Genomic DNA, 25,806 nt, shown 5'->3' on the forward strand with positions numbered 1-25,806 from the left:
AATTCACGTAAATGGGATACAATGACATGCATCAACCAAGTCAGCAAACCTGACCACCCGATCCCGTTAGTTGCCTATTATGACAAGCATAGTCTCCTTTTACTGCAGGCATGAGTTGGTGGAGACCTATTTTGCTCCGGATCTTCACCACTTGTCTGGTTTAAAATTTATTATTTACCATGTTTACCGTCCACTCATCACATGGCTGGAGTATTGCCAATTTAAACAACGGCCTAAACACTCCAAATTTTAAAGTTAATTTTCTTTGTCAGGCCCAGGGGAACAGGGTTCTGCAGTGATCCTCTCAACCGAGGATGAACAGAAGAAGAATGACCTGTACAAAGTGAATGGATTTAACGCATACGCCAGTGACAAGATCTCCCTACAGAGGGCGCTGAAAGACATACGACATCCAGAGTAAGTGAGCATGTATTATCTAGTTACCTCGACTGTGGGTCAGCCATGAGGTTTGCTTAAAAGCTTTCTTTGAATATTTTGTATGATTATTTGTAGATGTGATTTCAGGACATGCAATGACTAGCATACCTTAGTACTGATGTAATAGGGTGATGGGGGTAGCCCAGTGGTTAAAGTGTTCGCCCATCATGATGAAGGCCTGGGTTTGATTCCTCATATGGTACAATGTGTGACTCCATTGGCAGTAACCCCCACTGTGATACTGCTGGAATGTTGTTAAAACCCAACCCACCCACTCACTCACTGATAGAATGGGTTATGGGTTACAGTATACAGTGTTCAGATTGATGGAGGTCCTGGGTGCTTGTTGTATTTATATCTAGGGTATAGGGCTGGGAGAAGTCCAAATTTACTACGCGGGTATGAGGCAACCTAGGTGGGGCTTTTAGGGTTGCTTACTTAATTTGGAGAACAAATTTGGAATTTTGAAATATTCCTGTTTGTGTCATATGATGTATGCTATTTATACATGTTTATGAGATTGCCTGGTGTAAATCTGTTGTCTTGATAGTCGTGACACCTGAGTGGTTACTCATTATGAACAATAGGTACCTGTGCCCAGGTAGGACAGTTAATTACCACTGATTCTGGACTGGAATTGCTTGACAAACCATCAACAGAAAAATATCATGAATGTCTTGAATTTGTTTTTTGGACAATTTAATAACAAACAGCGATATCCAGAATAAAGCTAGTCATCAAGTCATACTGAAAGACTGGAAGGCCTAAAATGTCACATGACCTAAGTATGTCACAATAGATTCCCTGTCAGAACCCGTCAGCAATATCTTGATTAACATATCTTTCAACACAAATAAATAACTGAGTAGACAGTGTAGTACCCTGTAGCCAGGTTATACAAGCCTACACACAAGGTTTTTCCTGTGTATAACAACCAGGGATGGGTATTTGAGGTTTAAAGTGTGTCACAATATTTGACGATGCACAAGGCTGTATTGTGATTCAAATCACGATATATTGCATAATACTTAATTTTGAATTCAAAAGCAATTTAAAACAGCTTATTGCTGTTTCCGGCTTAGTTTACAAAAAAGATACACATTGTAAACTTTTTTAATCTTTTTATGTAAAATAATGCCTAGCAGAACAGGTATTACAATTTAATCACTAAATCAACTTGTCTAGTGATGTTTTTTGTCAAATTTCAAAATTTGTTCTAAACCAAGTTTGTTGTCACCCATTTGTTGATACCTGAATTTGCTGTAGGGATACGATGTCATTTCTTTCTGCACATAATACTCGAAAAACCTTTTTTTCCAAATACTGGATACTCATTTAATAAATATGCATGGATGCACGCTCCATGTGTTTGGCAAGTGTATAATCATGATAATATTAAACACATGATAAAAATCGCATGTTGAAATCCGATATACCGAGCATTAGAAAATGATAATGTGATACATATTATGTAACGAGTGAACCTCAGTTTGCTGATATACTGGTAATGCCGTGCACCCTTGATAACAAGAGTACAAAATGTTCCTAAGATGTAATAATATTTCTGACTGAGCAGCTGTCAAAGGAAGAAGTATGTGAACAAGTTGCCGACTGCTAGTGTCATCGTCCCCTTCCACAACGAGCACTGGTCCACGCTGTTACGGACCACATACAGCGTCATTGACCGGGCACCCAAACACCTCATCCATGAGGTCATCCTGGTGGACGATTTCAGTACTAAGGGTAGGTAACTTGTGGCAGTTTATCCAAGATGTGCTTATCACGTTATGAGTAGATAGTCAGATCAACCTAGATAAAAGAATATTCTTCAATTTGTTGGGTGAAAACAAAAAGTTTGTATTAATGTTATACATTTAATATTCTGCTGGCTCATTCTGGTAATTACTAATATAAACCATGTTAAAGGTGAACTGGGTTCAGGGCTTATGTGGATCAGTCTTGCAGAAAAATGTATGTGTGTATTTTTATAAAGTACACAGTTTAAAAAAATGACTCAAAATCAGCCATCTCCAACCACACCCAAACCCACCCTGACCACAACATCCAGTGGAACAACATCAAGATCCTGGCCAACAATCAATCAGACTACAAAAGCTGGAAACTCCTAGAAGCCATCTAAAGGATCCAGCCAGCAATGATCAGAGATCAAGGCTACTACATCCCGCCTGCTTACCATCACCTAATTGCTAAATCCCTATGTCCATCCAATTAATCCACTGGCTTCCAATCATCTCTATCAGCATGATCAGTCTGCTTGCTGACTCTGTGTCCATTAGTCATCCACTGGCTTCCAATTATGTTAATCAGCTCTCTGTGTCCATCAATCGTTTACAGTATAAACTTTGATGTTAATAAGTATATATACCTATGTTGTTTAGCACTATCCTCCGTGTGCGAAATACGCATCAGTCGGAAAGCGCACGTTAAATCTCCAAAGTAAGTAAGTAAGTAAGCACTATCCTAACTCCTCAACTCAGAAAAAAACAACAGGAATAGTATTCAAACATAAAAACATGAAACCCACCTCCCCAATCCTCCAGCTAAACAACAAAACAATCAAATTTCAAAAACAAACCAAATTCTTAGGACTTATTTTCGATGAACATCTCACCTGGGATGCTCACAGCCAAAACATAACAATTAAATGCAGTAAAGACCTAAACACCCTAAGATGCCTAACTGGCTCTAACTGGGGAGCCTCCAAAGATACCCTCCTCTCTCTCTACATATCACTAATTAGATCAAAACTAGACTATGGCTGCGCCATATACAACACTCTAAACAACTCTCTATCTAAAAAACTTGACTCAATACAATATCAGGCTCTCAAACTAATTACACGCCCCCAACATGGCACCTCCTACACTTCACTTCAGGCCTTAACAGGAGAAATGCCACTAAGTCTACGCAGGGAACAGCTAAGCTTAAATTTCTGGGCCGCGTCCCAATCAAACCCTCTCATCCAAAACTTAATAAACCAAAATATCAGCCCCAAAAACCAAGCTCTAGCTCGTAAACACCCCTTACTTACCCCAATATCCCAAAGAATAACAAACTACCTAAATGAACACCAAATTAAAAATCTTAAACAAAACTGCAAACAATCAAATATCTTCACCCCTAAACTTAAAATACCAAAAATAGACACAACACTAGCTAGCCAAATAAATAAACAAACCGACCCAAACATAGCTAACACCACCACACTAGCATACATACACGAAAATTGGCCAAATTGGTGTCACATTTACACGGATGGATCTTCAGATCCGACCTCCAAACACACAGGTTTCGGGGTCCATACCACATAACCAACTAAAACCACACAATCCTTCCGACTCCCAAACAACCAATCAATATTCACGGCAGAACTAATGGTTATGGCCTCAGCCCTCCATAATCAAGAATCCAAAAACCACAAAAAAATCCTAATACTTACCGACTCCCTAAGTGGACTACAAGCCCTCCAAAACAAAAATACCAAAAACCGACCTAAATTAATAAATCAAATACTTAAATACTTAAAAGCTCCAACGACCTAAGGTAGGCAAACAAATAACCTTCTTGTGGATACCCGCCCACGTAGGAATCTACGGTAATGAAAACGCCGATAAGGCAGCTAAACTATCCCTCAAAATCCAAGAAATAAGCTTAAACTTACCCATCTCAAAATCAGAAATTAAAAGCGTTAACAAGCAAAAAATCACCCAAAAATGGCATAACCTACATCTAAACTCAAATAGCCAAATCAAAAAAGTACTCAGCAAACCACTTACCAAACCAAAAATTCTCCATCCATCAAAAAAATCGACAGAGTAATCACTAAACTCCAAACAGAACACACCAACCTAAATAACCACCTAAAAAAAATTAAAAAACATACTACAGGTAACTGCCCACACTGCAAACAACAAGAAACCCCAGAACACGCACTCATCCACTGCACACACTACCTAACACATCGAACCGCATTACAAACCACCCTCAATCTAAACACGGCTCTCACTCTAGAAGCAATACTAAACCCACAAAATAAACTAGAAAACTTCAAGGCCTTAGGCGTATTCTTAATCAAAACGGAACTAATAAAACGCATCTAAAAACACTATAATCTACCAGATCAAAATTACATAAACAAAACAAACATCCACCATACCCAGCTCCCTTAGTTCTCCTCCCCAACCCCATCGGCATCTATTCCAAATCTCAAAATTCCCAAATTCTATATAAGCAACCCCTAAAGCCCCCTCTTGGGTTGCACACACCACTTTCGCCCCTTTCGGAAACACATTAAATTGCCTGGCCGGGCCTGTGTGCGAAATACGCATCAGTCGGAAAGAGCACGTTAAATCTCCAAAGTAAGTAAGTAAGTAAGTAAGCACTATCCTTGCATCAGTCGGAAAGCACACGTCAAATCTCCAAAGTAAGTAAGTAAGCACTATCCATCACTTGCTTGATAAAGGTGTTAGGATCTACACCGAAACACTAATTGTAATAAAGAAGTTGTTCATCCGTAGAACTTGTCTTACTTCATCACACCAACTTCTAAATGCCACTGAAAGAAGTTGTATTTTTATAAGTGATTTCAAGGAGAATTTAGTAGGTAGCAACATGATGCACATCACAATAGTTTAGTTAGATTAAAAAGAAATGTATTTTTTCTCACTGTTTCAGAGTTTCTCAAGGAAAAACTAGAAAACTATGTGAAGGAAAATTTTGACAATGTGAAGGTTGTCCGTGCGGAGAAGCGTGAGGGTTTGATCCGAGCTCGTCTGCTGGGGGCCAAGGCAGCAACTGGCGACGTACTCATCTTCCTCGACTCCCATGTGGAGGCGAACATCAACTACCTCCCTCCACTACTGGGTGAGTGCATGCTGCACACAATCCTAGTGTCAGTACCTTTTGACAGATCTGATAACCAATTCTAATAGATACACCACCATGGTATAACTGATACATCACCACCATGGTATAACTGATACACCACCACCATGGTATAACTGATATAACACCTCCATGGTATAACTTATATAACACCACCATGGTATAACTGATACATCACCACCATGGTATAACTGATATAACACCACCATGGTATAACTGATATAACACCACCATGGTATAACTGATACAACCCCACCATGGTATAACTGATATAACACAACCATGATATTACTGATACAACACCACCATGGTATAACTGATACACCACCACCATGGTATAACTGATACACCACCACCATGGTATAACTGATATAACACAACCATGATATAACTGATACAACACCACCATGGTATAACTGATATAACACCACCATGGTATAACTGATACAACCCCACCATGGTATAACTGATACACCACCACCATGGTATAACTGATATAACACAACCATGATATAACTGATACAACACCACCATGGTATAACTGATACACCACCACCATGGTATAACTGATATAACACAACCATGATATAACTGATACAACACCACCATGGTATAACTGATACAACACCACCATGGTATAACTGATACACCACCACCATGGTATAACTGATACACCACCACCATGGTATAACTGATATAACACAACCATGATATAACTGATACAACACCACCATGGTATAACTGATATAACACCACCATGGTATAACTGATACAACCCCACCATGGTATAACTGATACAACCCCACCATGGTATAACTGATACACCACCACCATGGTATAACTGATATAACACAACCATGATATAACTGATACAACACCACCATGGTATAACTGATATAACACCACCATGGTATAACTGATACACCACCACCATGGTATAACTGATACAACACCACCATGGTATAACTGATACACCACCACCATGGTATAACTGATAGACCACCACCATGGTATAACTGATATAACACCACCATGGTATAACTGATATAACACCACCATGGTATAACTGATACACCACCACCATGGTATAACTGATATAACACCACAATGGTATAACTGATATAACATAACCATGGTATAACTGATATTCTGCCGTCCCTACTCACTCACTCACTCACTCACTCACTCACTCCTGAGGGTGTGGTTAGCAGTATCCCCTCACTCTCTCTGTGGGGTGATTGGACATCACACCAAAGGCCTTGGTTCGATTATTTTTGTCTGAAGCCCATTTGTTATGTCCCTACCATGATATTGCTGGACGATTGCTAAAGTGGCATAAAATTATACTCACTCACTGCCTTTTTTCTGATCACAGAGCCGATAGCCCTCAACAAGAAGACGGTGGTATGTCCTTTCATCGACGTCATTGACTATGAGAACTTCGCCTACCGCGCCCAGGATGAGGGTGCACGGGGAGCGTTCGACTGGGAGTTCTTCTACAAGCGATTACCTCTCCTCCCTGAAGACAAAAAACATCCAGCTGATCCATTCAAGTATGTTGTATGATAGGGATAAGTTTCTATGGGTATGTTTCTATGTATATACATTTACCCCTGCGATATCAGCACCACTGGTGCAACTTTCTATGAACCATCTATTCCGTCAGTATGCAGACTTATAATACTACATGTATACATAAAGCCTTGCTTTGGTGCATGCTGTGGTCAGGCATGGTACAATTCTGTGGTACGATGTAGTCATGTTAAATTTATATATACAGCAAGTTGCCAGAGGTACATTTCCATAGTTCTCTATGGCCAATACGTTATTGGTGTTGTGAATGTGGAACTGGGATAAAGCAGGCTGATTACAAATGTTTGCTCTGGAGAGCGGAAGGTCCGGGGTTCGATCCTCGGCCGCGTCATACCAAAAGACGTTAAAAGGTGGTACTTGTTGTTGCCCTGTCGGGCGCTTGGGATTAAGGGGCTAAAACATTGACTGGTCGGCTCAGTGTCAGTATACTGTGTCTGAGTGGGGTATTCAAGTTAAACTGTGGCAAGGTATCTCAGTGGGCTAGCACTATAACATCAGCTTTAGTCTGGACTAGTACAGGAAGCCACACACATACACGTGCATGCACGTTGCTATATAAGTACAATAATCTTGGACGCGACTTTAAACCCAATTCCACCTCACCACTATATGGTTATTGTCCACACTTGTTTATTTAGAGGTCACTTATAATGTTGCTTTCTTTTACACAAAACAATATGCATGATGTCCCTCACTCACTTGTTCTCAACAGGAGTCCGGTGATGGCTGGTGGACTGTTTGCTATCGACCGGGAGTGGTTCTGGATGATGGGGGGTTACGACCCAGGACTCGACATCTGGGGTGGGGAACAGTATGAGCTTTCCTTCAAAGTGAGTGTCTGTCCTTGATTCACTTTGAACAGGGTGGTTTGTCAGCACCATTCTTGATGGCCTCTCTTGTGTCACTTTGGGCGTTCCTCCACATCAACCACTCTGTTATAACTGATATAATGTTCAAAGCATTGCTAAGCTGACAGTGATATGGCCAGGGAGGAGAATGTCTTTAGATGTTCACTCTGTGTGGATAGATATGGAACATTTTGTGCTCTTTAAGAGATGTCTTTTCAACTACTGAATCACGATGTGTTGCTGTTCTTGCTGTGGTGTATGCAAATGAGCTTATCCGATATTTGACAACAAAGGGATTGTAATTTGCTGTGCAGAGTTGTGTGCCTTAGGCATGCCAAAGAGGAACATTACCTGAAGCTTTTTTAACTCAAAATTAGTGCAGTTGTTGTTAGTTATCAACATAGGTCTTCAGCAACCCATGCCTGCCATAAGAGGTGACCATGCTTGTCATAAGAGGTGGGTGGTCAGGCTCATTGACTGGGTTGATGCATGTCATCGTATCCCTAGTGCGTAGATCGATGCTCATTATGTAAATCACTGGATTGTCTGGCCCAGACTTGAATATTTACAGATCGTCATATTTGCAAGCAACCAAACAAACAAAAGTTATCAACAGATTTTGACCTGACTTATGATTGGAGTTGCATCACACAATGTGACCATACTTGTAGCTGCTTTTACGAACTGTGTGAACTGACCACTATATTTGTTACAGATCTGGCAGTGTGGAGGTGAAATGGTGGATGCCCCCTGTTCCAGGATCGGACATATCTACCGCAAGTTTGCTCCATTCCCTAATCCTGGAGTCGGTGACTTCATAGGCAGAGTAAGTAGACAAAGCTCTCAAACCCATTCTGTAGGTGATGCACATTCTGTAGGTGGTGCACATTCTGTAGGTGATGCACATTCTGTAGGTAATGCACATTCTGTAGGTGATGCACGGTCTGTACATTCTGTAGGTGATGCCCGGTCTGTACATTCTGTAGGTGATGCACATTCTGTAGGTAATGCACATTCTGTAGGTGATGCACATTCTGTAGGTGATGCACATTCTGTAGGTAATGCACATTCTGTAGGTAATGCACATTCTGTAGGTGATGCACGGTCTGTACATTCTGTAGGTGATGCACATTCTGTAGGTAATGCACATTCTGTAGGTGATGCACGGTCTGTACATTCTGTAGGTGATGCACATTCTGTAGGTGATGCACGGTCTGTACATTCTGTAGGTGATGCACATTCTGTAGGTGATGCACATTCTGTAGGTAATGCACATTCTGTAGGTGATGCACATTCTGTAGGTGATGCACGGTCTGTACATTCTGTAGGTATTGCACATTCTGTAGGTGATGCACGGTCTGTACATTCTGTAGGTGATGCACATTCTGTAGGTGATGCACATTCTGTAGGTAATGCACATTCTGTAGGTGATGCACATTCTGTAGCTGATGCATGGCCTGTACATTCTGTAGGTGATGCGCGGTCTGTACATTCTGTAGGTGATGCACGGTCTGTAGGTGATGCACATTCTGTAGGTGATGCATGGCCTGTACATTCTGTAGGTGATGCACATTCTGTAGGTGATGCACATTCTGTAGGTGATGCACGGTCTGTACATTCTGTAGGTGATGCACATTCTGTAGGTGATGCACATTCTGTAGGTAATGCACATTCTGTAGGAGATGCACAGTTTTTCAAGACTTGTACACTACACTTTACCTTACTCCAACCAAGATCTGAAACATACGTCACCTCCCCCCCCCCCCCGCCCTCTGATTTTCATCAGGGCTAGTCAACTATCTGACTACCAGCCCTTGTTGCTTGTGAAGCCTTGTGTATCTCTAAGGAGGTGTGGGTATAGTGGGGTAGCCTAATCAGTGTGTGCTGTCCCTCAAATTGGTACAATGTTTGAAGCCCATTTCTACTGTCCCCTGCTGTGATAATGCTGGAATTGTGAAAATAGCTAAACATTAGCATAAAATTCTACTCTTTCGCCCACTCTAAGGCTGTATGGATCAAACACTATTTCAACAGGATAAGCAAATATTTTTCAAGATTTAAGCTTACTTCTTTGAGATCATAGTGTCAAATCCCTGGCAACATATGCTGGTCATTTGAGGCACTTTAATGGATCGGGCACATACTTGTATGTTTACTAGCTGACATCATATGACTGGAATATTACTTATTGCAGTGTTAAACAACATGAATAAACTTTTTTTTGTGCTCTGACAATGTAGAACTACCGCCGTGTTGCCGAGGTGTGGATGGACGAGTATGCCGAGTTCCTGTACAAGCGCCGCCCCCACTACCGCAACGTCGACACCGGGGACATCAGTGAGCAGAAGGCCATCCGCAACAAGCTCAAGTGTAAACCATTCAAGTGGTTCATGGAGGAAGTTGCATTCGACCTGGTCAAAGTGTACCCACCAGTTGAACCAGAGCCAATGGCGGATGGAGAGGTAGGGGGAACTATATGTTGACACAAGTAATACCATTCAGGATAATATATCTACTCAGCGTGATTATTGATGGGTCACCTTGGTAAGTAGAGTCTCCAACATGATCATGTGCCAACAAGTGAGTTGTTCACAATGTCACACTGACTGGATGCTTTATGAAACTTGACAAATGGACAACGGCTATAAAAAACAATGAAAACTGCTAGATTGAATGTGATGGAAAAAGCTACCCAAAACACACGCCTCAACTCCACCAGGGGTTTAGCCCATGCAGTTCAATGCATAACAAGTAACAGTCAATGTGGGTATAAAATGGTTCATTCCAGATGCAACTGAACTGCACTCTCGGAAGTAGAATGAATATTTTTCTTATTATCTGTTTGACTCCTCACTAATGATGTTGATATCGTGTAGATCCTCCCCCTTTTTTCTATTGACTTCAATGAAATTATGTTTTAGCACTAAAGGTGAGGAGGCAAGGGTGCCCCAACTAGTTGTCCTCGTGCAACTTCTTGTGGAGAGTTGCCTCCCTTTGAATTCAAATCCCAGACTGTGATCCATAGTTATCCACTCATTACTTATGACCAATGACTCTTTTGATGCCTCCAAAATAGCACAGTAAAAGTTGTATAACTGAAATGGTATTCAAAGTAGAGTTACACCCAACCTGAATCTGGTGAAGTTTGATGATCCAGTTTGATTTTTTCTTGCTATCTTCAGTAATCTTCAGTACAATGACACTAAGTCTTGTTATCACAAATCAAGCTTCCAAGAGTTACCCCCCTTTCTGTACACAAAACCTGATATGTTTACTTATTTTCTGGATAAGGTTTCATGTAACTAATGTGTGTATTTTCACCTTGGAATTACAAGAGTCAAAATTACTGAACAGTATGTATAATGTGAATATATGTTTGAGGTTGTGGGGTGTCACCCCAAATCAAGATGTAGTATTGTTATGTAAGCTATTTTGAAAGCAGCATTAATTGAATCTAGTCACGTTTGATTTCATCTCAGTACTTTCAATCTTCCTTCTACAACAGTACAAAGACACAATTTCTGTAGTTTTGAATCAAGCCACCAAGAGTTATCCCCCTTTCTTTGCCCTGAACATGGTACATTTACCAATGATATAGATGAAAAGGCCTTAACAGGAATATAATATGAATATAAATTTGACATTGTTGTTTGGTCAATATGGATCTGATAGTTATCGGTGTCAGCAATATTGTTGGTAATATGGTATTTAGTATACTGAACAAGGAAAGTTTGGGATCATGATTTGCAAATGTGTGCTCAATATTCCTGATCCCATTTTTGGTTGAGTATATATTTTAGCTCGATAACATTTTTATCCTATTAGCCTCAATTTCATTTACTAAATTATCCAAGTATTGTGTAATGAGAATAATGAATTTTCATTTGATAAACATTTGTTGTATTTTAGTAAAGGAATAAATTAAGTTTGTACTTTGTTTTTAAAAAATAATATTGTTTTTATCTGATATTCAACTGCTGTGTTTCAGTTGAGGAACAAGGCCAGTAACTTGTGCGTGGACACTCGCTTCAAGGGAGCCAATGAGAGGTTTAACCTGGAGCCGTGTATCAAGGATGGAGGCGGGGCTAATGGAGAGCAGGTAGTTTATGTTTCGCATGTTGGTCCGTCACCTGTACAAGTGGTCAGTGTCCTCAGTTTCCTCTTTGATGATGACCGCCTCCTTCGTCTAGTGGAAGAGCGTCTGGCTGGAGAGCAGAAGGTCAGGGGTTCGATCCCCAGCCGCGCCATACCAAAACGCGTTTAAAGATGGTACTTGTTGATACCCTGCCTGGCGCTTGGCATTAAGGGGCTAAAACAAAGACTGGTCGGCTTGGAGTCAGTATAGTTTGGGGTATTCATGTTAAACCCCACATGTGCATGCTTGTCGCTATGTATGTGCAATAATCTTGAACTCGATGCAAAACCTCACCTCACCTCAACTCACCTCAACTCTGACTCTGGGATATATAAATAATACCACATTATCAGAATGGAATGTCCACAGTGGAAGTCCAGTGTTAAAGGGAAGTAGGATGACCCAAGGGCTGTCACATGGCTGACCTGACATCGCATCCTACTCCTGACTTCCTGGATTGATGCTGTCATGATTTACCGAAGGTTTGCCTGGTCCAGACTTGATCTGGCATCTCCTTGTACTCCTGACATGCCTGGATTGATGACCAAATTAATTGTTCTTATTTTCATATGTCAACAATTTGTCATTATGTGTGTTTAATGTGTTTATACTTCCAAGTACTTTCCTTAACAATTTAAAATGTATTGAACTGGTTGTTTTCAGACGTTTGAGTTTTCTTGGCATAAAGACATCCGTCCAAAGAAGAGAACAGTCTGCTTTGATGTGTCGCAGTCTATGAAGAAAGCTCCTATAATCCTTTTTAACTGTCACAACATGTTAGGCAACCAGCGATTCAAATACAAAGTAGTAAGTTGTCTGACTATCCCTGGAGCCTTGTCAATGTTTATATGGATCAAGCATTCTGAGTATGTGCTTACTGTGTCAGCAATTCTTTTGCAGTCTGCAGTGATCCATGCTTGCTGTAAAAGTTGACTATGTTCGTCGTAAGAGGCGACTAACGGGATCATGTGGTCAGGGTCGCTGTATTGGTTGATGCATGTTATCATATCCCAAATATATGGATCTATGCTCATGATGTCAATCACTGGATTGACTGGTCCAGACTCAATTATTTACAGACCGCCATCATATAGCTTGAATATTGCTGAGTGTGGCGTTAATCAACAAACAAACAAACAGACAAACTCAACGATAATGATTCTGTTTGTATAGTATTAATTGTGTGCACAGTTGTGTTATGAATTTAATACTTAATTTAATACATCTCCCCACGTTGAGTTATATCAAGTTATTATGAATACTTCAGCCCATGTTGAGTTATGTCAAGTAACCATGAATACATTGGTCCTTGTAGAGTTATGTCAAGTTATCATGAATACATCAGCCCTTGTTGAGTTATTTCAAGTTATCGTGAATACATCACCCCATGTAGAGTTATGACAAGTTATTATGAATACATTGGTCCATGTAGAGTTATGACAAGTTATCATGAATACATTGGTCCATGTAGAGTTATGTCAAGTTATTGTGAATACATCACCCCATGTAGAGTTATGACAAGTTATTATGAATACATTGGTCCATGTAGAGTTATGTCAAGTTATCATGAATACATCAGCCCTTGTTGAGTTATGTCAAGTTATCATGAATATATCAGCCCTTGTTGAGTTATGTCAAGTTATCATGAATATATCAGCCTTTGTTGAGTTATGTCAAGTTATCATGAATACATCAGCCCTTGTTGAGTTATGTCAAGTTATCATAAATACATCGCGCCATGCAGAGTTATGTCAAGTTATCATGAATACATTGGTCCATGTAGAGTTATGTCAAGTTATCATGAATACATCAGCCCATTTTGAGTTATGTCAAGTTATCATGAATATATCAGCCCTTGTTGAGTTATGTCAAGTTATCATGAATACATCAGCCCTTGTTGAGTTATGTCAAGTTATCATGAATACATCAGCCCTTGTTGAGTTATGTCAAGTTATCATGAATACATCAGCCCTTGTTGAGTTATGACAAGTTATCATGAATACATCGCCCCATGTAGAGTTATGTCAAGTTATTGTGAATACGTCGCTCCATGTAGAGATATGTCAAGTTATCATGAATACATCGCCCCATGTAGAGTTATAACAAGTTATCATGAATACATCAGCCGACATAGAGTTATAACAAGTTATCATGAATACATCGGCCAGTATAGATCACATCTCAGATCCACCTCACTGTGAGCCCTCACTGAGTCTATACGATTCTATGTTTCAGGGCACGTCTCAGTGAGCCCTTAATGAGTCTATACAATGCTATGTTTCAGGGCACGTCTGAGTGAGCCCTCACTGAGTCTATACGATTCTATGTTTCAGGGCACGTCTCAGTGAGCCCCCACTGAGTCTATATACAATGTTATGTTTCAGGGCACGTCTCAGTGAGCCCTTATTGAGTCTATACAATGCTATGTTTCAGGGCATGTCTCAGTGAGCCCTTATTGAGTCTATACAATGCTATGTTTCAGGGCACGTCTCAGTGAGCCCCTACTGAGTCTATACAATGCTATGTTTCAGGGCATGTCTCAGTGAGCCCTTAATGAGTCTATACAATGCTATGTTGCAGGGCACGTCTCAGTGAGCCCCTACTGAGTCTATACAATGCTATGTTTCAGGGCACGTCTCAGTGAGCCCTTAATGAGTCTATACAATGCTATGTTTCAGGGCACGTCTTAGTGAGCCCTTATTGAGTCTATATAATGCTATGTTTCAGGGCACGTCTCAGTGAGCCCCTACTGAGTCTATACAATGCTATGTTTCAGGGCATGTCCCAGTGAGCCCTTATTGAGCCTATACAATGCTATGTTTCAGGGCATGTCTCAGTGAGACCTTAATGAGTCTATACAATGCTATGTTGCAGGGCACGTCTCAGTGAGCCCTCACTGAGTCTATACAATACTATGTTTCAGGGCACGTCTTAGTGAGCCCTTATTGAGTTTATACAATGCTATGTTTCAGGGCACGTCTCAGATCTACCATCCTGTGAGCGGACAGTGTCTGGACTGCGACCCTGCCAGCCACGAGATGTTTATGAACCCGTGTGACGAGTCAAGCGATACACAAAAATGGCAATGGGAAAAAATGAATACAACAATAGTTTTAAAAGATTGGGATATTCCTTTAGATTAATGATATTATAAACTTATTAAGTTTAAGAAATTAATTAATTCGCTCAAGCAATATGTTTTGTTTGTTGATCATATTATGGTAGGCTGACTGTGGTGTTTGGATGAAGGCAGTGTGTGGGGTGTGAGGTCACATATTTACTCTCACAATTTCAAGGTTGCTATTATGTTGATCAGGTACTGTTGACGTGAATGTACAGCTCTCAAATGTTGTTGTAGTGCAAATTAAAACCAACCCCCATTTAAGTGTTCATCAGTTCAGTGTTTAGATAGCTGTCATCAAACAGTGGCTCTAATTTCACAGTTATTTTACGTGGGATCAACTTTAATGTTTTGGGTGTAGGACATGTGAAATAGCGTGACACATATGTATAAGTATTGATGAAGCTCATGTAAGGACATGGATGAAGTGCTGAGTCAGACAGTCTCAGTGGACAAAAATTCCCAACAACATAGAAACAACAGCTGTAGAGCAAGGTACCCATTTCTTAGGCTAAACATTGAAAGGTTTCTCAGGCATTGACTTGTCTCTTTAATTACGGCGTGTCGGTCATTTCTTTTGGCAAAAGAAAGTGTATATTTCATATTTCAAACTTCTGTTTCTTGGTCTCTTTAAATACTGGAAGTATTGGCAATATATATTATAAAAAAGATTTACAAATTTGCTCCGTCAAATGAAGCAAACAGTCTCATTCATACATACTTGACGTTTGCAACTGACCTGTTATTAAAGAGGTCAGTGTGTGCCCAATTTTTTTGTATTTGTTAGTATTCCTTGTGGGAAAAAGAAAAAATGTTCTTCAACAATGAATAATAAACTGAAGTCCTACCTTCCCCCTCACCTAGGAGAAAAATGTGCTGGAGAAATGTTTGTATTTTCTTATGCAGGCTTACCACAGGGCTATAAACATATCTCATTACACTGGGAGTTCGTTGGGAAGCGGATTAGTCCATTTCAAGAAATATTTTGCCATTCCTCCTTGATGGGAGCAATCTCATTAAAATCAGATCATACTTCTCGCTATCGCTAAACAAAGATCTGAGGACATTCCATTACAGGTCATGTCAGACCGACCTTTCGCGAACTTTGACCAACCAATGGAATGACTGATAAGAAGTCAAAATTAGCCAATCAGAAGGCAGATTTCACACTAGTTTCAAACAGGCGACTACGCTCCGAAACATATTTTACCATCTTCTCGGTTAAAAAATCTAAACCTGAACAAAAAATCATTCTGGAATAACTAATAGATGGCCCTGATTGTATGGATGCAGTCATAAAACCCGTAACTGGCATTTGGAATACCATGCGTTAGATTTTTTGAGATTGCATGATTAGAAAACACATTCTTACTGTCACTTTCCTGATTTGGTAAGCGACGCTCTGATTGATCGGATGAAAGGTCTTTTGACATGACCTGCAATGGGATGTCCTCGTATCTTTATTTCACGGTAGCGGAACTAAGATAAGATGTTAATGAGATTGTCATGGGAGATGCTGGAAAGTTGAATAAATGGAACCACACAAGATTTATCAGCACGTAATCAGGATGTGTTTTAATGTTTTGTAGACCCTGTTGCTTGGTTGACTGTGTTGTGCTGCATTTGTGTGGGTGACAGTTGATGTTTTGATAGAAGTTACATGTTGTTCCTGAAGTAGAAATGAGTTGGAAATATTTGTTATGGTTTTCCCACAATATTACCCCGATGTATTTTTACACACAATAACATGATCAATGCAAATCCTGTTATGCTGGACAAAGTTTCCGATTTCTGATGATTTGATGAACCTAAAATGATTAGTTCATAGTTGGTTATCTCAAGGATTCCAAGTAATTACTGTATTATTTCTCTTGCCAAAACAGTAGGACAAGAGGCATGACATGATATTGGGCTCAAAGCCTACATTCACCCTGATTATTATCATTGGTTTGTTGGCACCATACCGGTACCGTTTCTTCTTGGTTTCCCCAAAGTGGTAAATGTCAAAAACATGCTTGTCTTTTTCCCCACATGCTGTGATATAACTGAAATACTGTTCACAGTGCCATGAAGCACAACTCACTCACTCACTTGGGCAGGTTCCATCACCTTCAGCAGTTGTGACATGTACTATGCAAGTTGTAGTCACTGAATGCTTGTGGAATGTAGACAGAATAAGCGGAGCTTGACCAGGGGAATGTTTCAATGACAGCCAATCGTGAAACCCAGTCATGTGATCAAGTTTATGGAAGCCATGACCTTGACTGCTACATTTCATTTTCGGTCAGGTGATCATAAAATCCTCTCATGTGACCAAGTTTCTGGCAGCCATGACCTTGACTGTACAGTCAAATCAAAATTGTCTTTAAATACAAAAAGCTATCCAATCTACCTTATTTGAAGCATATACAAATTGTATGTGATAGTGTTAGGTCTTGTTTAGGATTCAGTGCACTGAAGGACATCTAGTCACAAACATTGCACATTTAAGGCTAAAAAAAATAATAGTCTTGGTTCTCAGGCACCACATGCACCATCAGAAAGTCTGCCGAAAGTTTTGCGTTTCTTTTCATTTTAAATTTTAATATAAAATCCTTATACTTAGGCTTAAAAAAATAAAAGAATTGGTTCTCAGGCAATGGTTTTTGAAAATATGGTGCGGGCGGGCATTGTCTTTTTTTGTTTGTTGTTGTTCAAACTAGTATGTAAACCAATAAACAGTTTTGTAATCAATAAACAATTGTGTACAATCAAGCTGGGAATGGGCCTCCCTACATAAATGTATTCCTTGATGAGTAAAATACTGTAATATAGTATTTGACTACTGTTGGACTTGGAATATTTAATGATTTTTTTATTTAAAAAAAAAATTGAAATAAAAACGAAACATGCGGCGAATTTTATGATGAAGCCGGTGGTGCGTGAAAACCAAGACTATTATTTTTTTTAGCCTTAAAAACAATGCGATTAAATATAGAACGCAGTTACTTCCCTTTACATGCGCACAGCTTTACTGCTCATCTTGTGTTATGGTCAAGGCGGAAATGGGAATTTTTATTCTTGTTTGTGTAGGGAGGCCCCTTCCCAGGTTGATGGTACACAACTGTTGATTTGGTTACATACTAGTTTGAACACATAAAAAAAAAAAAAATGCCTCCTGCCCGCAATTATCTTCAAAAGGAGAAGTCATTGCCTGAGAACCAATTTTTTATGTTGTATTAAGCCTAATGTCCAGCTGATTCATCTCCCAAGCTTCAACGGAATGTCCTGTGAACTGCTAGTAGTCAGTTATGGCAAGTACTGGAAATGCTCTGTACTCATGGATGTGTGAAACCCTTTGGGAAGCAGAGATGTCCTGGTACATGTATAAGGAAGGTGTATGTGATGTACAAATGTCAAAATGTCCCTTGTTTAAATTATGATAATTTTACAACTGTGATGTTCAAGTAACCATGACAACATTCTTTGTATAATTCTGCATTTGCCATATGTGATATATTATATTTGTGCATCATGTCAATTTACAAAATATCTTGCAACCACATCTGGCATATAACATTGGCCCATTGTTTAAGTATACATGTTTCAGCTAAAAAAAATATAGTCTTGGTTCTCAGGCACTGCCCGCACGTTTTGTTTTCATTTCCATTTTCAAGAAAAATAAAAAAATCCTAATACTTAAAAACTATGCATCCAATATAGCACACAGTTACTTCCCTCACATGTGCACTGCTTTAATTACTGCACAATGGGAGGCTTGTTTTTTTAGGGAGGCCCTTTCCCAGGTTGATTGTACGCAACTGTTTTTTTGGTTACTTACTAGTTTGAACAAGCAAAAAAAAAAAGAAAAAAACACACCATCTACCGGCACTATATTTTCAAAAGTCATTGCCTGAGAACCAATTCTTTTATGTTTTTAAGCTTTATCTTAGAATTCATCACATTCATGTTAGAAGATTTATCAAGATAAATGTGGTGTATCTACAAAAATGCTGTTGTGGCACATGTGTCTTTTGCTCAATCATTCAAATAAAAACGTCCAAGCCATTTCCATAATTGGAAGAAATCTTTGCTAAGAGCAACACCAGCTTGGTACCGACAAACTCTGATGGGAATGAACCAATCGGATAATCTAAGGACACTTCCTGACAATCTCATTGGACAGCTGCAGGTTAAAATTTGCATATCAAATAGCCAAGTGTTTGTTTCTATAAGCTATTTATGTAAATTGAGTAGTTTTGATAACAGCTTACATTATTAGGAGGGGTACAGCAGGTTTCATCATTGAATGTTTTGTCATGACAGGCACAGATGAAATATTTATAAAAGTCCGGTGTAAGTGAATATGATGTTAAGGACTATTGTTGAAACATGACCTTTGGTTAGGTAATTGGTGTAATTTTATGAAGTGCAATAACCTTTACCAGGAGTCCTTGTTGTAACTGACTGTAATGTTAAAATGTTAAGATTTAGGGGTCCCTAGATTCAGGTACCAATGGAGAAGAACCCAAGGACCCCAGCACCACTCCCTCATCGACCCCCCCCCCCCCCCCCCAAATAAAATGAAATAAAATAAAATAAAATAAATAAAAATAAATCCAAAACAAAACACAATAAAAATCAACCCCAAATTAAATTAGACCAGAGCACCTTTTCTTGTTGTATGAGGCGACTTCATCGATCCAACTAGATGGATTGTATGTCATCCTGTTATTAATGTATTATTGTAAACAATATCAGTCACTGGATTGTCTGGCCCAGATTTGATTATTTACAGGCTGCTATCATATGGCTGGAATATTGCTGAGTGCTGCATTCAACAATAAACAAATGTTAAAGGGATACAATTGAACTTGAACTGTTGTATATGATTCATGAAGTTTCATGCGACATTGTTGTAGCAGCTAAAAACATTGGCATACACTTGAACTGTGTGTGTAGCGTGGGACAGTGGCATACTGTCTAGATGTTGTAGGGGTAGCTGCATGCTTCCTGTTGTCTTTGGGGCCAACGTTGAGTTGCTGATTCTCTACCTGTGTTGATATACATAACATGTTACGATATTTTTGTACAATGTCTAGTGTGTTTGTCGGCTGTATATATTTATTGTTTCAATGGTTGACATGTATCACACTAACACATCAGCCCAGTACAACCCACGAACAAATACTGCTGGTAAAATCTTTCTGGGATTTGATTTAATTACCGGGTATACAAAAAATTCAAAGATATTGTGTGTGGTTGTTACAGAAGATATGAAATGCTGAATGTATACTTTATGTTTAGGAATTTATAATTGAGAGAGGTACCGTATTCGACATAATAAGCACCCCGCTCTAATAAGCGCCCACGGCGATATTTGCTAAAATATTGGCTCGTAAACAATCGCATTTAGCACCCCTTCCGATTGATCAATGTACACAAGACTTATTTATTTGCGTATAATACGCACTCGTGTGTCATATGCATTTTTAATTATGGGCAATTAAATTCTGGAAAAATATATCTGTCGCATATAAACATTTCTGTCAGCATAAACCACGGAATTTATCTTTCAACTCTGTTTTTTCCACCAAAATAATGTTCTAATGAGAGCCCCATATTTCTAATTTTGAGAGCACCCCGGGCGCTTATTACGTTGAATATGGTATATATTTGCTGAATACAGCGACAAGTATACAGGGTGAACTACATGGTTGTTTATGCTACTCTACTTTGGTAAGGATGCTGAGATATTTACAGACAGGAGCAATCAGTTTACTGTGTCATTGGGTTACAAGATCCCTATGAGAAATTGAGTAGTATTGAATGGAATAAGTCTGGAAGTCAAAGATGTGTGGCACACTTTTGCGCTACCTGTTTGTACAACTTGATGTGTGATTACATGTATAAAGGTATGGACGGGAACTGGCGTTACTGGGATGTTATATACAGGTATGGACGGGGAACAGGCGTTACTGGGATGTATCTGTATTTGTAGCTTCAATACATTGATTTGTTCATCTCCGATACAAGCAAAATGAAATGATATGTTGATTTTGTACAACGGGACACATCGAGGCTGCTATTATGAGAGAGGTTCTGACAGTGCTCTATTCACTAGACCACAGAGGCGTCAGGTTCTGTAGGATAACAGGTTGCATCTTTTGGTTGTGCCAGAATCCAATGATGGGTCGAGTCCCAGATTGGCTGTGGTCATGGTGCTAGGCTTGTCAGCACCATCCTTGTGGGTTTCACATCTGTGGCTTTCATCAATCAGCTTCACTTCACATTTACCTCCCACATTAAACTGACATAACTGAAGTACTGTTCAAAGAGCAAAAATCCCATCTCAAGATCTCACTTTGTTGCAGTCATACTTCAGTCTTGTTCCTTATGGAAAGAAGTCACATCCAAACATGGTAGCAGTTTTTTTAGGTTTGAAATAAATTAATTTCAGTGCCATGATATAAGTAGTACTGTAATGGCCTGTCTTGAACTTATATTTGCATTTTGTCCATCAGCAACACTGAGAGCACTCCTGACACAAATTGTTATTACCAATTGCTGTAACAATCATTCTGGACCAACAGAGATTGTCAAACTGGCAACAAAAACCTACAAGCATGGTAGCAGCCACGATTCTCAAAACTGCTGCTGTTTGAAAAGCCTTCTGTTTCATGTGACAACCACAATTAACGTCTTCGACGTAATAAGCGTCCAGGGCGCTCCCAAAATTATAAAATAGGGGCCTCTTAGTAGTAAATAATTTTGGTGAAAAAAACCCTGAAAAAAAGCCTGAAATGATACAGAAGAAAAGTCTGTGCGTATTATACACGACATATATATTTTCTAGAAGTTAATAGCCCAGTAAAGGTGCATATAACACACGAGTGTGTATTAAACACGAATAAATAAGTGTACATTGATCAATCGAAAGGGGTGCTAATTGGAATTGTTCAACAGTCAATATATTAGCAAATATCGCCGTGGGTGCTTCTTACGTCGAATACGGTAAGTTTAAAGTTTAATGTAGGGCAACAAAGGTTGATAATCCCACACTCATGGACAGAGACTTAGGATTTGGTAACTACAAAGACCAACCATTCTTGTCACTACCAGTATTTAACAAAGCAGGGGAGGTCTCGTAGCCTAGAGGTTAAAGCGTTCGCTCGTCACGCCGAAGACCCGGGTTTGAATCCCGACATGGGTACTATGTGTTAAGCCAATTTCTGGTGTCTTCCGCTGTGATATTTCTGGAATATTGCTAAAAGCGGCGTAAAACTGTACTCTCTCACTCACTCTCTCACTTTAACAAAGCCTTACGATTGTCAGAACTATCACTCTTTGAGCTGTTTGATACAGAACGGTGGTGGGGCAAGACAGTGTATAATAACTTCACTCTCCAACAGAGATTTAATATTATCATATTTCTAGGATTATTGTGTGGAATTGGGCCTGGCTAATTTACGGAGGACATTGACCTGATTGTTGCAGACAGGCACCGAGCAGTACCTGTCTATTAAATACCGATTCCAGATTTACACACAGATGAGTTTTGATACACCCTCTTTATGGTTTACCATTGTATAAAGGACATGTACAAGTTGATGAATACAACCTCAGAACGAAGACCAGACCACTGAGCAAGATGTGTTACAGTCCATTTGTTGATGAGAATTACTGTCAATCTTGAAATTAATTTCCATTTTACAGTATTTATAACATTTTCATGAAAAGCTGAAATATTTGATGTGACATTAGACAGTGTGGACTCCACTTAATGCAAACATACTATTTGTTTGTGGTTCACAAGGTGCTGTGTTATGTATACTACTCAAAAGAAGTTAAGGATCACCTGATTCTTTCATAATGGTAAAGTAAATCTGCAGCATGCTGGGTGCTGTGAGTGTCTTGCTATATGACATGCTGAGGTAGTATCTTTACGGTGGCTGCCACTGGTTGTTTGGAGATATGTACAACTTGATTGATTCAATGTATCGATATTAGATGTTGACTACGAGATGTTGTTTAACGTTTATATTCTGTTATTGGTCCAAGCTTAAATGCACCTATATATCATTACGTCAGTGTACGGTTGTCGCAGTCAGCATTCATCAAATAGAATTATTTGTAATTAAGTCGTACATCTGAAGGGCTATTTTCTTTAGAATTTTGTCACAAGCAAAATTGATATCTTTCCTGCAAAGTCAAAACTGAATGTATTTGTTAATCATATTGAAAAAAATAATCATTATTATTCCTTCATATTATTTGGTAACAATCAGTGACAGATTTAATGGAAGGCATGGGCACTGGTTGCCTACTCTGCGAAGGTACTGTAATTTGTTGTGCTGAGTTGCTTCCCTTCTCTGTCCCAGGATTCACCGATGATTGCAGATTCACCATGATTATTATTATTGTTTTGTTTCCATCCTATCCTTGCCTGTGGCTTTCCCGAAAGTGGCAAACACCAAGATCTGCATCACTTTGGGGCTTTTGTCCCACATTTGGTTGACACATAGTGATAAAACTGAAATATTGTTCAAAGCGACGTTATGCCAAACCTGCTTGCAAAGAGAAGGTAAAGTCGTATTGTGATTACAATTGTGCAGCTGTTTTCCAACGCCTCACAGGTTGATGTATATTTATGAAGTCTGGATGACCTGGTTCCTCAGTTAAACCCTTGTTGTGAATGTAATCCAGTCTTAAAGTGCCTTTATATATGATCTGCAAAGTTTAGATATAGTGATGCATGAAAAATCAATTACATGTATTGGTAGAATAAGGATGTTTGCTGTGAATAGCCTGAACTGTAGCAACAAGCATTGCATGGGCCGATACAGAGGGGGGGTGCGCATTCCCCCTTTTTATTTCGAAAAAAATCTTTATTTCTGTATAAATTACCACCAAAGACAATAAATAGATCTTAATTGTGCACCCCTCTTTTTCAAAAAAGCTGTATCCTCCCATGCATTGTATAACTGTGTTACATACTGACTAGCATATGTCCAAAGAGATTTGGTGACAGACAAAGCATTAATGCAAGAAAGGTTTCTAAGATGTTTTGACAAAGCCCAACTCTATGAATAGTGGGCGTATAGTAGTAATGACAGGCATGCGTTTTTATCACATTGTAGAACAGAGTACATGACACATTTTAACACACAAATGTAGAACTCCCATGGGTATGAAACACACTGGTTTATTGTTTAGCCTAAGTTCACAGAGACAATGTGTTGGTTTCACACATGGCTTTAGTTAGCAGTCTGCACTGAGATTGGTGAAAGGCACTTCGTAGCTGGCCATAGCCTTGCTATATGATTTAGTCACGACTTGAATTTTATTAAATCAGCATTTTGCTCAAAATATCCCTTCAACAAGGCATGTTAACTAACATTCCACAGTATGCTAACCTGAGTATGTGAATGGGTAGTCAATGCTGTTAACTTGTTAGCCACAATATTATGCTCAGTTACAAATACACATGAGTAACCTGAAGTTTTTGTTGAGGTGATGTATGCATGTGAAACGTAAATCAATTGATCAATTTCCACAAATATACATTGATTCAAATATTTTGATATGTTTTTATGCCTTGAAGTGAATTGTTATTTATTTCTGACATTATTTGAAGTTATGACTTATTACTTGTAATATCTATTACAATATTACATTATTGAAGGAACTGATTTCCTTGTCACATGATGCTACTGATCCCAGGACAACACAGAGGTCTGTCTGATGCCAGTGTTGTTTGTGGGGGTCATCTCTAATCGGGAAATTATGAGGTAATTTAAGTTTAGGAGAGATACACATATATTATCTAACACATGAAATCCATACAGACAGACATCAGCTGAATGGATTTAAACAAAATTGTCCTTTGCAGTCAAATCATATTTTAGAGGTGTATATATAGTAATAATGGATATTTACAAAGTCTTTGGATGGTATACTTAATTTATACAATATCAATTGACAGCTTATAATGCAGGGTATTGGTGACGACAATGTACTGTCAACACTACTTGCCGATTACGTGGTAAGGTATACCCCTAGCTGATTATAAGGTATACCTTGCAGATGAATATAAGGTATACGTCCCAGATGAATATGCAAGGTATTGGTGACTACAAGGTTCTGTGAACATTGTGTACTTCCCATTTACATGGTGAGGTACACATGATTTCCATAGTGTCTCCTCCCAGCTAAATATACAGGGGATTGACAGATAAACAGACAAGAAAATGTCTACACTGTGTTCTTCTACCACCACAAGGTGTACACAGCTTTGTTCCTTGGTAGTCCATTACAGTGATGGCGACATAGTTATACATGACAATGGCTGTTCCAGTCCATGTGTTGCCTGTTCATGGACGTCTACATTACATTGTCTCTCACTTCAGTGTTGGTAAGAATACATGTAATATTTTATGAGAGAGAGTCCGACAATATCCTGATTCTTTACAAAGAGCATGCACTGTATGATGTACAGTTTTGCAGAATTTTGAATAAAATATGAAAACAATAATATATATTCTCGTCTTTGTCAAAGTCTATGAAATATAGATCTCTACATATAGCCTCTGAAAGGCATTTAGAATTGATACACATAAGGAAGAGAATTTATGGATGTCAACTTCTTTATTATGACGGGCACAGCGTTTCGGAGTATATGCTTACTCATTCACCTGATAAAGGAGTAAGAATATACTCCGAAACATTGTTTCTTCCTCATAATAAAAAAAGATGACATCCATAAATTCTTTACCTTACTACATATA

At 39.1% G+C, this 25,806-nt stretch overlaps 1 protein-coding gene across 1 annotated transcript in view; it reads left to right on the forward strand.

The window, feature by feature from the left end:
- The window catches only part of LOC139450748 (putative polypeptide N-acetylgalactosaminyltransferase 10), a 47,054-nt gene extending 21,517 nt beyond the window's left edge, over positions 1–25,537 (forward strand). Inside the window, exons 3-12 of the mRNA XM_071232570.1 lie at positions 273–417; positions 2,015–2,181; positions 5,134–5,322; positions 6,719–6,896; positions 7,649–7,766; positions 8,500–8,610; positions 10,025–10,246; positions 11,773–11,883; positions 12,583–12,726; positions 14,892–25,537. Coding sequence (XP_071088671.1) covers positions 273–417; positions 2,015–2,181; positions 5,134–5,322; positions 6,719–6,896; positions 7,649–7,766; positions 8,500–8,610; positions 10,025–10,246; positions 11,773–11,883; positions 12,583–12,726; positions 14,892–15,062 — 1,556 coding nt within the window. The 3' untranslated portion in view covers positions 15,063–25,537. The remainder of the gene's footprint in view (positions 1–272; positions 418–2,014; positions 2,182–5,133; positions 5,323–6,718; positions 6,897–7,648; positions 7,767–8,499; positions 8,611–10,024; positions 10,247–11,772; positions 11,884–12,582; positions 12,727–14,891) is intronic.
- Positions 25,538–25,806: the final 269 nt, after the last annotated feature.

The sequence above is a fragment of the Haliotis cracherodii genome, unplaced genomic scaffold, assembly GCF_022045235.1.
Source record: "Haliotis cracherodii isolate W230 unplaced genomic scaffold, xgHalCrac1.p SCAF_8, whole genome shotgun sequence".
Lineage (NCBI taxonomy): Eukaryota > Metazoa > Mollusca > Gastropoda > Lepetellida > Haliotidae > Haliotis > Haliotis cracherodii.